Consider the following 12,320-nt stretch of genomic DNA (forward strand, 5'->3'; position numbering starts at 1 on the left):
TGGTGAATCCTCTCACCACCCCTGCACCTCTGGCCTGTACCCCAGTTCTGTATGCATAAATAAATAAATCTTTAAAAAAAAAAAGACATTAAAAAAAAGGTTAAATAAGCATTTGCTTCTAATCTCCTCCACAAAACATTCAAACTCTTCCATTCAACTAACACTGGTCCTCCTCAAGCCTAGCACAAACTAGCCAGGATTTCTCTATGTCTGAGAGAAAGACAATGAGAGGTGTGTGTGGACAAGAGGCAGGAAGGGCTCAGAAGAGAAGGGGACACATCTGGTGAGTTCTACAACCCAACCCAAGATTTGGGCAATGTCCGCGAAAACTGAGCCTCAGTGGGGTTGCTGCTGGAACTGAGTTTTAAGGGCAAGGTTGTGAGCACCAAGTGTAAATCTCAGGATTCTTCTTGTCACAGAAAAAAAGTTTTTCTTTCCTTAAAAACATAAAACATTGAATTGAAAATTGTGGCTGCAAACAAATATACTCTGATTTTTTAAGTCATGCGGGTTGTTTCCATCACTTAACACAGGAGGGGGGGAGGGGACTAAGAAAAGCTGCTATTAAACTATCTAAACACACATTAAAAACTGAAGTTTTTTAAATTTTTTATACCTTTTTTTATAAAAACAGTCAACTAGTATCTTTTGAGCTAAATACTCTATTTTTGTGATATATGTTAAATAAATGAAGCCAATTCAAAAGTAATTCCCAATTATCCTAATTTCAAATACAGTCACTCCATCGATAAGTACAGGGTTTGAAGTAATGAATTTACCAAAGATCAACCTTACAATATGGTTGAATACTTCCCCAAGAAACTAATGTTTACTACACACTTTAGAACAGAATCTTTAGTTTCAGTCTCAAGTTCAGGAGACCCCTGATGAGACAGAAAGGACATGAGCACCCCCACCATTACAAGCCCCAGCCCAAGCACAGGGACCCTGCCACCAGCTGTGCACCTCAAGAAAGGGCTTGAAGGCTCCCAGGCGAGGGAATAAAGTTGCTTCTGGGTGGTGAATTTTATATTAAGATAATATGTAACAACTGGAACAAAACATCATCTACTGGGCAGTCTAAGGAATGACTCAAACCCAAAAGAATGACTCCCAACGGGATCAGGGCTGACAAGATGGTATTGGCGAAGCGCCAGCTGTGTCCTAGGCTCCGTTTCAGATGCTCACATCAGAGAGGAATAGGATGCGGAGACCAAACCAGACACGCTGCCCAGACCACTCCCGGGAGAGCAGGCTGACACTCAGAAGACCCAAGAAGCCCTCCCCTAGCCAAGGAGCCCGCCCAGTTCTAGCACCGAGGCTGGGAAGCAGGCTGGCAAGCCAAAAAGCCACTCCAACATAAACGTTACAAACTACGTGAGCATTTCACAAAGAGCCTTCCTTTGTAGTCTCTACTCTCTTCAGATACGCCAAATACATCTTGTGTTTCCTGGCTCAACTCTCTCCACTGTTCTACTTTCCCGGCATACTGCACAGCTTAAGGGCACTTTCACACAGACTGGATCATCCCTGTGATGGGATGAGCTCACCAATAAATGCTGTGAATTACTTAAAATCACAAATAATGTTTCAAACCCATGGGAATGCAAAATAATAGTCACAGGGTGAAGAACTCTCTATCTACTTAATGTCGGGAAATTAAAATTGGACCAATGCCTAAAAGCACCTCCGTGAGCTAAGTGCTACCAAAAACCCTCTATCTCTTTCTCCTTTTAATCTAGATTTCATTAAGGAGCCAGCGAAACAAGGCATCACGCATTACATGTGATATCACACTGGTGATTTCCTTCACTAACGCATGACACCCTTTCATTGGCAGAGTTAAGCCCGCAGCTAAACGACACAAACACGCACGTCTCCCCAAGCACGTGTCCAGGCACCAGGTCTGCCCACTACTCTAGCAGCTTGGTAAGTGTCATGGTTCTGCCTCTGAATACCTGTCCTCTCCCATGAGTGCCTCAGCCTTCCAACCCTGTTCTATGCACCACAATTTCTAATCTAAAAAACAAATCTAAAAACTGTATGTCCATGGACCTCCCACTGCTCAGGGAGTTTTGCATAAATTACGGAATTTTTGTCCTCGGTTAAAGGAGATGGAAAGTGCTAAGCCCGCTGAGAAGGCATCTTTGGCTCACCTCCAGTCTCAATGCAGGGGTAGGATGGAGGAGGTTCTCTCCAGTTCCCGCTGGAATCTTTCATGTGAGATCGGTCAGAAGCAAAGTTCTTCAAATATGAATCTGCACGTATCACTCTAAACTTCCTGTGGATCAATCAATAAGTGTCCATTTAAGCTGGAGAGGTAGTTGAAAGTCTAACTCATTTTTACAGACTCACTTCTTTGACATGCACAAGACTATATATGTAAAACTGTCTACTATTAGTAATACATAAACATACACACAGTTTTAGGACCTGTTAAAAAAGTCGCGAGCAATAACCAGCTAAAATTCCAAGCTACAAAGGCACAATTATCACACACTGTCGTTTAACCCTCAGAAATCGGGCATTACAAGGCACTCACCACCTACACATACATACAAGCAAAAGAAATTCCCAAATGAAGAATGACATAAAAAAATAAAAAATATAATAAAAAAATACATTTTAAAAGAAATTCCCAACAGAAACAAAAGAAAATGTTTGCAATCTCACCACACATTTTCAGTCTTTTATCACACATTTTCAAAGACTTTTGACAAGTCTTTTACCTGTCAGGCTACCTTTAAAACAGTTTAAATCTTCTGTGTAGCATGTCAATGTCAAATATTAACTTAATGCTGGTGCCAAGACAAAGAATCTTTACAAACATATACCAAAAACTTCTGTATAAATATGTCAAGGTCAAGGTGTAAATTAAGAAAGTTGGGACGTTATCAATGGACCATGGTGAGGAATATGGGTACTTTGTGGTGAGTGTGGTGTGGTGATATGTCACTGGAGATATAACTATACACCACTGAATCACACAGTGTTGAAAACCACTGTTACCCCAGTGGGAAAAAAAAAAGGGGGGGGGAACTGAAGAAAAAAAAAAAGAAAGAAAGCTGGAAAATCCCCTGAGTTTCCTCACCTCCTAAACTGTGGATGGATGTCCTCATCAGACTTAAAGGCATCTTCCACGTAAGCATCAAAAGGACAAGGAAATGGCAGGACAGTGTCAAGATCATAAATGAAGCTCTGTCCTCCACTTGAAACATGAAGTAAGACAACATGGTAATCCTAGAAGTAAAAGTTGCTGAAGTTAACTTTATGATGGTACTTCCAAGGTTACAATAATAACGCATATATCATCAAGAACAGATAAGACTATTACAGTCCTCTTCATAATCGGAAAATCAAAGTAAAACCTTGAAAACAGACTGAATGCCCACTAACAGGGAAATGGTGAAATGAATCATAAGATGTTCACATACACTAAAATTATACCTTTTGACACAGCAATTTTACTTCTAGGAATCCCTCCTACAGAAAATATCCATATGTGCATACAAGTATTTTACAAAAAAGATCTCTGCAACACTATTCATAATAGTGAAAATTCAGAAACAACCAGTCTATCAAAAAGGAATGGTTAACAAACCATGAAGCCATTACATTATAGAATACTACACAGTTGCTAAAAAGATTCAGGTAAATTTATTTGAAAAGGGAAGAAAGAAACATGTTACTGGATGTAAATATTAAACTGCAGAGTATATAATTTTTTTAGATTTATTTATTTATGCATATAAGAGCTGGGATGTAGGCCAGAGGAATGGGAAGGTGAGAGGATTTACCAGAGAAAAGAGCAGGGAGCAGAACAGGTAGATTCACTGAAATACCCTCTTGGCGGGGGGATATGGGCAAGACAGGCAAGGTCCGCGGCAACATATGGGCTAGTTCCCTGTCTGGGCATGGAATTTGTGTTAATGGTAGCTGCCAATTGCATCATAGAGCTGAGACTCAACCCCCTGCATCAACTAGGAGGCCCTATATGTTAGAGCTTTTTAAAAAGCCTTATGAATAGGGTCTCCCTCCCTGGTGGCACAAGAGGTTAAGTCTCAGAACTAAGAAGCTACTGGCAGCCACTGCAGCATGAGTTCCATCCCCAGTCAGGGAGGTGACCCACATGGCACAGCAGACCTCTCCTGATTCCCCCAACAGAGAATCCGCCTGTTCTACTCCCCATTCTATTTCTGGTGAATCCTCTCACACCCCTATACCTCTGGCCTGCACCCCAGCTCTTGTATACATAAATAAATAAAATGACTCTTAAAAAAAAAAACTTTATGTATATACAGTGGGAATTACATATGCAGAAGAATATAGAGAAAAAAGTCTGCAAAGGTAACCTCCAAATTATTCATTACAAATTATTTTGTACTACATTTGTGATTAAAACAAAAATGTTTTTCAAAGCTAATCAAGTCCTAGTTTGCAGCCAGCAAGCGAGAAGGATAGAGAGCTTCTCCCACTCCACCGGGTCTCGGTGCATCTTTCACAGACACTGGGTACTACCCAACACCAGTGAGTTGCTGGAAGGGATGACAGGGAGGTTATCAGGAACATGAGGGCAGTCTGTGCTTGAAGGTCCTCAGCAGAAAAATGCTCCCACAGAGAACAGTGCAAGATAAAAAATGCCATCGAACAGTATCAGTAATACCATCTTACACTGCTAGTGCTTCAAAGCTTACAAAGCACTTTCTCAAACATTACTTCATTTTGCTCCAAGAGGTGGGAAAGATAATTGCCACTAGCGATGCTGTGCGATCAGAGCCCAAAGAGCTGCCTTAGGCTCCAATTCTACCTGAGCAAAGCAGAAATAGCACCAGAAATGGATGCCTATCCCCTCTGCTCTCCTTGATGCGCCCTACCCTCCACATCAAGAAACTAAGAGTTGCTTCCCCTGTAACTGTCCATAATTCTCTTCCCTTGGATTTATTCATGTTATTTCCCTCCAAGTACCTCCACTTTTCTCCCATTTCCCTCACGCAAGCTACAGCTCAAATGCTTCCTCCTCCGTAAGTTCATCTCTTAAAATCTCCTAATCCCTTCTAGAAACAGACTCTGCCTTATTTAAAAGCTGTTTCTCTCTTGATACCTTCTACCTCATATAAGTGTCTTTGAAGTACATATTCCTTATTATTGTGGCATACAATAGGCACTCAATAAACATGTTAAATGAATAAAACCAAGTGAAATCTTTTAAGTAAGTATCAGAAACTAGGTATTGGTTACATCACCATGTGCTGACTTTTTTTTTTTTTTCTTTATCTCTCTCTTTTTTTTAAGATTTATTTATTTGTTCATACAGAACTGGAGTACAGGCCAGAGGCTTAGGGGCAGCGAGAGGCTTCACCAGAGACAGAGCGGGGAGCAGAACAGGCAGATCGACGAAGTACACTGCTGAGGGAAGCAGAGGGCGGGTCAGGAGAGGTCTGCCGCACCTTGTGGTCACCTCCGGGGCAGGAGGGAATCGAACTCATGCGGAAGTGGTTTCAGATTCTTAGTACTGTGCTTTAACCCGCTGCGCCACCAGGGAGGGACTCTTTATCTCTTTTTTAATCGCATACGTAAGTCCATTCTTTAAGGAGACAGGTTAGCGACACAGATATGTATCGGAAAGGACCAGTCCTGCTACTCATCAGTCAGATGACCTTGAGCTATTGCAATGTGGGCTTATTGCTTCACATGAAAAATGAAGGGGCTACAGTAGGTTATGCTTCTCAAATGTCAGTCATCGCCACTAGAGAGTTTGCTAAGAACACTAATTCCTGACCCTTTCCCTGGATTGTCCAAATCGGGAATCTGTGTCTTACCGTCTCCATATAATTCTCCTGTGCAACTGGATACTGCTAAACTTCCTTCCAGTGCTAAATGAAAAAGAGTCTGGGAGATGAAAACGTATCTGTCACCTGGACCATTTAAAATCATTTCTACAGTAATTTCAAAACTAAAATAAAACATGCCTGTAAGTGCTTCTACCTCAGACCAAATAATACCAATCCTCAAGTGGTCAGTTCATTAACAATAACCTTTCTCCACTGCCCAATCACATCTGCTTTACCAAAACATGAGGTCACTCAGGGAGACAAGTACTGCCCATCTTACCCAGATCACAGGGCCATCTCCAGGTCTTGCCTGCTGTTTCCAGATAGGTATCTACAAAAATATAGTAAACTTCATAAGCCACAATTTTCAGTTAAATCATGATCAATTTTTTTAAAGCAATATAAAAATGAAAACTATTTCTAAGTATCAGTAAGAGACCTGAACTAAGAATCAGAAGGCTGGGCAGGCTTAACTCTTGCTTTCTACCTTAATTATTCATGGGGCCACCCTGAATCTCTATTTCCACATCTATAAAACAGAGACAGTGGTCTGAACCACATCTACTTCACAGGATTTCATTAGGATCAAATGATGATGCTTGCAAATGTGCTTTACAAAATATAACCAACTTACTGTTTATAATACTGCATATGTTTACCGCAATCTATTTAAATTCCAAAGACAAAGAAATGTTTACGTCAAACCTGAGGATGTGGCTCTAATCCAAATAACTTTAAACATTCTAAGTTAATACCTAAAGAAAAGGGACTTAATCTGTAAAGAGATCGTTATGTCTTCCCTTACTTACAAGGACTAAACTCTTCTAATAAAACTATGTCCTTGAAAGAAAAAAATCTCATTCAAGGACAAACTTTACAATATTGCTATGTTTTATAATATACATTTTAGAATCATGCTAAGCTCTATTTAGCTAAACTCTGTTTAGCTTCTATTGTCATCCTAAGTTCTTTCTATCACTCACCCACTTACCATCTTCCTCTCATTAGATATGAAGACAGCATAACACTCTTCTAAAGGATACTGGTCATGGTTTTTAATGTATTCACAGAGCTTCCAAATATTTTCTTCACTGAAATAAAATAATAATCAGTATAACTAAGCAAGAATGCTCTATGTCTTTCAAAGTTGAACAATAGATTGATGACGACAAAGAAGTTGGAAGAGAGCTGAAACACCATGTCTTCCAACAACTGGCTAACATTTGAGCCTCCTCTGAAACACCCCAGTGAGCTGTTGCAAGCGGGCCCTCTCCAGACACAGAATTCATGAGTGCCCACAGACAGCGCCTGCAGAGCAAAGCCTCTTATAACTGGTAAAATGCTAAGTTAATACTTTATATTATAACTTTTGGGTACAGGGACCTAAGATAAAAGTTAGAATTTAAACCCTCCACTTATAAGATAAGCTTAGAACATTCTGGACTTCTCTGAGTGTTCATTTTTCTCATCTATAAAATGGGCAAAATCCCATCATATTGATCTTAGTTAACACTGGTTTTCTGCTACAATTAGGGATGGGCAGAATAGGAACTTTAAGTAGGAGGATCAGGATAATTTTTTTTTTTTAAGATTTATTTATTTGTTCATACAGAACTGGGGTACAGGCCAAAGGCTCAGGGGCGGCGAGAAGCTTCACCCGAGACAGAGTGGGGAGCAGAACAGGCAGATCAACGAAGTACACTGCTGAGGGGAGCAGCGGGCGGGTCAGGAGAGGTCTGCCACGCCATGTGGACACCTCCGGCGCAGGCGGGAATCGAACTCATGCGGAAGTGGCTTTAGCTTCTCAGTGCAGTGCTTTAACCCGCTGCGCCACCAGGGAGGGCCAGATCAGGATAATTTTGTGATACGTCCAGTAATTCTTCTGGAGGAAGCCCCTGTGAGTTGGATTCCTCAATCCTCTCCAGTGCAAAGGAGGACCTGACGGGTAGAAAGTTCTCGCTCATACTGAACTGCATTCCATCTTCCTGTATCTCCGCCTCAGATGACTCTCTTTCTTATGACCGTTCCATGGCTATTTGAAAGAGGTCTGAACTGCCTAAGCATACAATACCTACTGTATCAACCCACGTCAGTAACTGCGGTCACATTCCCACACAGGCAAGCAGTCACTCTTGGCAATATGAGCAGCTCTGCCTCTGCGTTCCTATCTGCTTCTATGAGCCAGATTACACTTTTGCTCAAAATGAGCTAAACCAACACTGTGCTCACACACAAGACTCAATCTGTCTTGTCAAAATCTTATTCCCAGTCACTAACTCCCTGAAAATGAAGCAAGCAGGGAAGAGCATTGAGGACAGCTGCCATAATTTTAGGGAAATGCACCTTCAATTCACAAGTCTTGGGCTCATGTATGAGCTCAATGCTGTAATAAACTAGACTTAAAATAATGAAGTTAGGAATCTATATTTTTCTCCTATGGTTTTTCTTCTCTATAATACCGATGACACCTTATGGAAAAAGCAATGGCAAAGGTTACAACAGGAGATAGTTACCAACTACTTCAATGTTATGTTGTATGGAATAACAAAAATTTATTGTCTTAATGTGACATAAAACATTTAGTAGCTATTTTTTTTTTTAAGTCTAGATTTTCTAAGCCATATTTTGAGAAGACATTAGTCTGTCTAACCGGCAGAAGTTCTGGAGTATTTACCATAAATGTCTTCAAGAGTCAGTGTTGTACAAAGAATTGTGCTAAGTGCTTAAAGGGTATAATGAGAAGTTAGATCTGACAGTCAGTGAGCAGAGACAGACGGATCAATAAATAAGCAAACATCACAGGAGGCCATAAAAGATGCATCGGAAAAGCACAGAAGAGGATATCATTAATTTTGAGGGCTACTGGAGGATGAAGGGGGTAGAGGCCAGTAACTTCTCCTGGTACGTCCCCTTCTCCGACTACCCCAAGGCAGGGCAGTGTTAATGCAGAGTTCGTGGGTCTATGTGCCCCGCAAGCAGGACTAGGAGGCTGTACCCAGGCGTGGCTTGAACATACAGCACGCCCTCAAATCGCATCATCCTGTAAACATCATTTGTTACAATGGCGATGAGGAAAAACCCCGGACAAGGACAGAAAAAAGCATTGTTCAAGAACTTAGTTTTGTTACACAATGTGTATCTTAAAAGTGCCATTTCTAAGAACCTGCCGTTAATGTTAAATAAGGACTTACTGTATTGTGCCAATTATTTTTCAAGCAATGTGTCAATATTACCCAGAGAAAAAACAAATTTAAGCATAGGCTTACTGAATTTGTAGTCCCTTTCTAACCACTGATTTTTTTCCCCGAAGAGTATAATTATTATCACATTGGAGGAGCACGTGAAATCCTTGATGTTAATAAAAATGAAGACCTTACACTTGGAAACACTGGGAGTTGCTATTAGAACAGAAAGAGCTTCTGGGCCTCTCTGGTAGTACAGGGGGGTTGAAGTGCAGCACTAGGAAACTATCCACAGCCACCACAGCATGAGTTCATACCCGGCCAGGGAGCTGACCCACATGGTGCAACAGACCTCTCCTCTCTCACCCGCTGCTCCCTTCAGCAGTGTATTTCAGTCAATCCACCTGTTCTGTTCCCCACTCTGTCTCTGGTGAATCATCTTACACACACACACACACACACACACCCGCACCTCTGGCCTATACCACACACACACACACACACCTGGCACCTCTGGCCTATACCCCAGTTCTTGACCAAAAAAAAAAAAAAACCAGAAAGAGCTTCATCAGTCAATTCATTATTTTGGTAGCAAGAAGACTAATAAAGCAGCATAAGGGATGAGATTCTATTAGGGTTACTTGCATGTAGGGTAAAATCAGAGCAGCATACAGAGAATGCTCTGTGGCACACAACACATGTGCAACAAAAGTTTGAAAAACAGGTCCTCCCTGGAGGTGCCAGCAGGTTAAAGTGTAGCACTATAAAGCTTGCCGCAGCTGCCTCAGGCTGAGTTCAATCCCTGGCCAGGAGGTAACCCACATGGCACATCAGACCTTTGCTGGCCCGCCCGCTGATCCCCCTCAGCAGTGTACTTCGTTTATCTGCCTGTTCTGTTCCCCACTCTGCTCTGGTGAATCCTCTCACTGCCCCTGCACTTCTGGCCTGTACCCCAGTTCCATATACATAAATAAATCTTTAAAAAAAAAAAAGTTTGAAAAATACAAAACAATTATATCTGAATCAGTAATGCTTTATAAACCACACCATGCCACACAAATACTGGCTACCATTATTATCTCTACGCTGGATCTTCCAAGCTAAGAAACACCTGACAGAAGAAGCAAACAAAGTAGAGAGGAACCCACAGGAGTAAATGTGGTAAGGTGCACTACCTGTGTTAACACAGTATAGGGCTTACCTGACTGAGAAACTGGGGACAATTTTGCCCCCAAGGGGACATCTGACAACATCTAGAGACATTTCTGGTTGTCTCAATTTAGGGGAATGTTCTATGAGCATCTGAAAGATGGAGCCAAAAATGCTGTTATACATCCTACGATACGCAGGACAGTCCCTCACAATGAAGAATTAGCATGCAGGCAACATTAAGAAACCTTGGGAGCAGAAAAGGTAGGCTCAACATTAGGTGAGAGAGTGAGCTTACTATGGTCAAGAGATACTTGATTGTCTACACCCATCTTCTAGAATGTGTTCAGACTCCTCCCCTGTACTATTCACACAGTGAGTTAGGATGGAGCCCTAAAACCTGCATGTTTTACAAGCTCCCACGTGATTCTACAGGATAAACTTTGAACAGCTTTGGACAATGTGAAGCCAGCTCAGGTTAAAGACAGAGCAGAACAGGAAAGAGCTAGGCAGAGAGGCCTGCTGAAAAAGAATGGAATGGTAAGGAAGGCCTGGCTTATGGCTGAAGTAACTGCAAGGATAAAGATCACTACAGAGACTCGTCTCTTACTACTCTTCCACCAAGTCACTGCACTGTAGCAGTCACCTTGCAACTGCAAAATTATGTACATAAATGCCCTCCTCAGACATCTGCAACTGCTATTCCCCCCACTGGAGAGCTCCCCCTCCAGAGCCACAAAGCTCCTGCCTTCTTTTTCTTCAGATCTCTGTTCAAGAATCAACATATTAACGATGTCTTCTTTAAAATCCTAACATACAATGAGATACCATCTTACCTTTTCTTTTTCTCATAGCAATTTAGCATCTCCCAAACATGACTTGTTTCCTTCTGGAAAATATCAAAACCATGAGATCTTAACCAGGGAATGTGTCTTATTTTGTTCACTGCTGGACTAACAGTGTCCAGAATCGAATCACAGTCCAAGTGCATAATAAAAAATGTACTGGATGGATGAATAATACCGGATGGATGAACAGACAGTAGGGAGGAAAACTATGGAGATTTAAAGGTAAAAGGCAGAGCAGAAATATAGTGGAGTAGATGAACAGCATGGTCTGCAGCACCACAGGAGTACTGATGTAGCACCATCACCTGCTCAGTAAGTGACCTTAGTCAAACAACAGGACTTCTGTGACTCAGTCTTTTATTAGTAAGATGCAAATAATGGTGATTATTTTGTAATACTTTTAATTACTAAATAACTGTAACACTTTTAATGACTAAATAATTGCTACCTATTTATTAACTAATATGGTGATACTATAAACAATATAATAATAGATAATAGTATCTCCTACGCAAAGATGGAAGCTCTTGGCACTGGGCCTCATATGCAGAGGTAAACAGATGTAAACCTTCTGGTGGCACTGGTTTGGGGACAGGCTGAAGCAGAGGTTGTTTCACATGGCCCTACAGCTGTGCAGAGGGAAAGGAACAAGGAGTGAAAAGGAACAAGGGAGGGGTGATGCTTTGGCTACAGAGAGGCTTAAAACATCATATATTAACTGTACTCCAGCACCAAACTCTGCTTGCAAGTCCCCATTCCTGATATGGCTACGTAGCCTTCAGCAAATTACTTGCACCCGGCTGTCCTTCAATGTAGTCATCTTTAAAATGGGAGTAACAGACCCTACCTGGTCGAGTGGTTGAAGGCGCAAATGAATTAAGTTTAAGTAAAACACTCAGAACAGTATTCCGGCTGTCTGGAGGCGGGGTAATCATAATCATTATCATCATGTTATCGTTTCGGGTACATGACGGCCTGAATGGGACTCTTGGCTGCTACTAGCTGGATGACCTTGGAAAAGTTCCCACGAAATCTGTGCCTCCAAAACCAAAGTGACCTCCGCATCCGTGTGCAACCACCCCGGCTTCCACTGAGGAACACCCTCCGCAGGGTCTCAGCGCTGCAGCCGAGACCCCCAGCTCCCCTCCCGGCCGGCGAGCAGACACCGGGCTGCTGAGACACGTGGTGGCGGCGCCGGGCCAGGGAAATGCACCGCCGACCCCAGCCCTCCCGACCACCTCGGCCCCCTCCACTGCAAATGCTCACGCGGCACTCGAGCGCCCAGAGGCGCCACCGGCTCCGCAGCCGAG

At 42.1% G+C, this 12,320-nt stretch overlaps 1 protein-coding gene across 1 annotated transcript in view; it reads right to left on the reverse strand.

The window, feature by feature from the left end:
- WDYHV1 (WDYHV motif containing 1) overlaps nucleotides 1-11,054 on the reverse strand; it is a 15,653-nt gene extending 4,599 nt beyond the window's left edge. Inside the window, exons 1-5 of the mRNA XM_012722816.1 lie at nucleotides 10,999-11,054; nucleotides 6,823-6,922; nucleotides 6,112-6,162; nucleotides 3,092-3,240; nucleotides 2,157-2,281 (exon numbers count right to left, since the gene is read on the reverse strand). Coding sequence (XP_012578270.1) covers nucleotides 2,157-2,281; nucleotides 3,092-3,240; nucleotides 6,112-6,162; nucleotides 6,823-6,922; nucleotides 10,999-11,027 — 454 coding nt within the window. The 5' untranslated portion in view covers nucleotides 11,028-11,054. The remainder of the gene's footprint in view (nucleotides 1-2,156; nucleotides 2,282-3,091; nucleotides 3,241-6,111; nucleotides 6,163-6,822; nucleotides 6,923-10,998) is intronic.
- Between the last annotated feature and the right edge of the window lie 1,266 nt (nucleotides 11,055-12,320).

Source organism: Condylura cristata, unplaced genomic scaffold (genome assembly GCF_000260355.1).
Source record: "Condylura cristata isolate star-nosed mole 26May11 unplaced genomic scaffold, ConCri1.0 scaffold00009, whole genome shotgun sequence".
NCBI classification, from domain to species: Eukaryota; Metazoa; Chordata; class Mammalia; order Eulipotyphla; family Talpidae; genus Condylura; species Condylura cristata.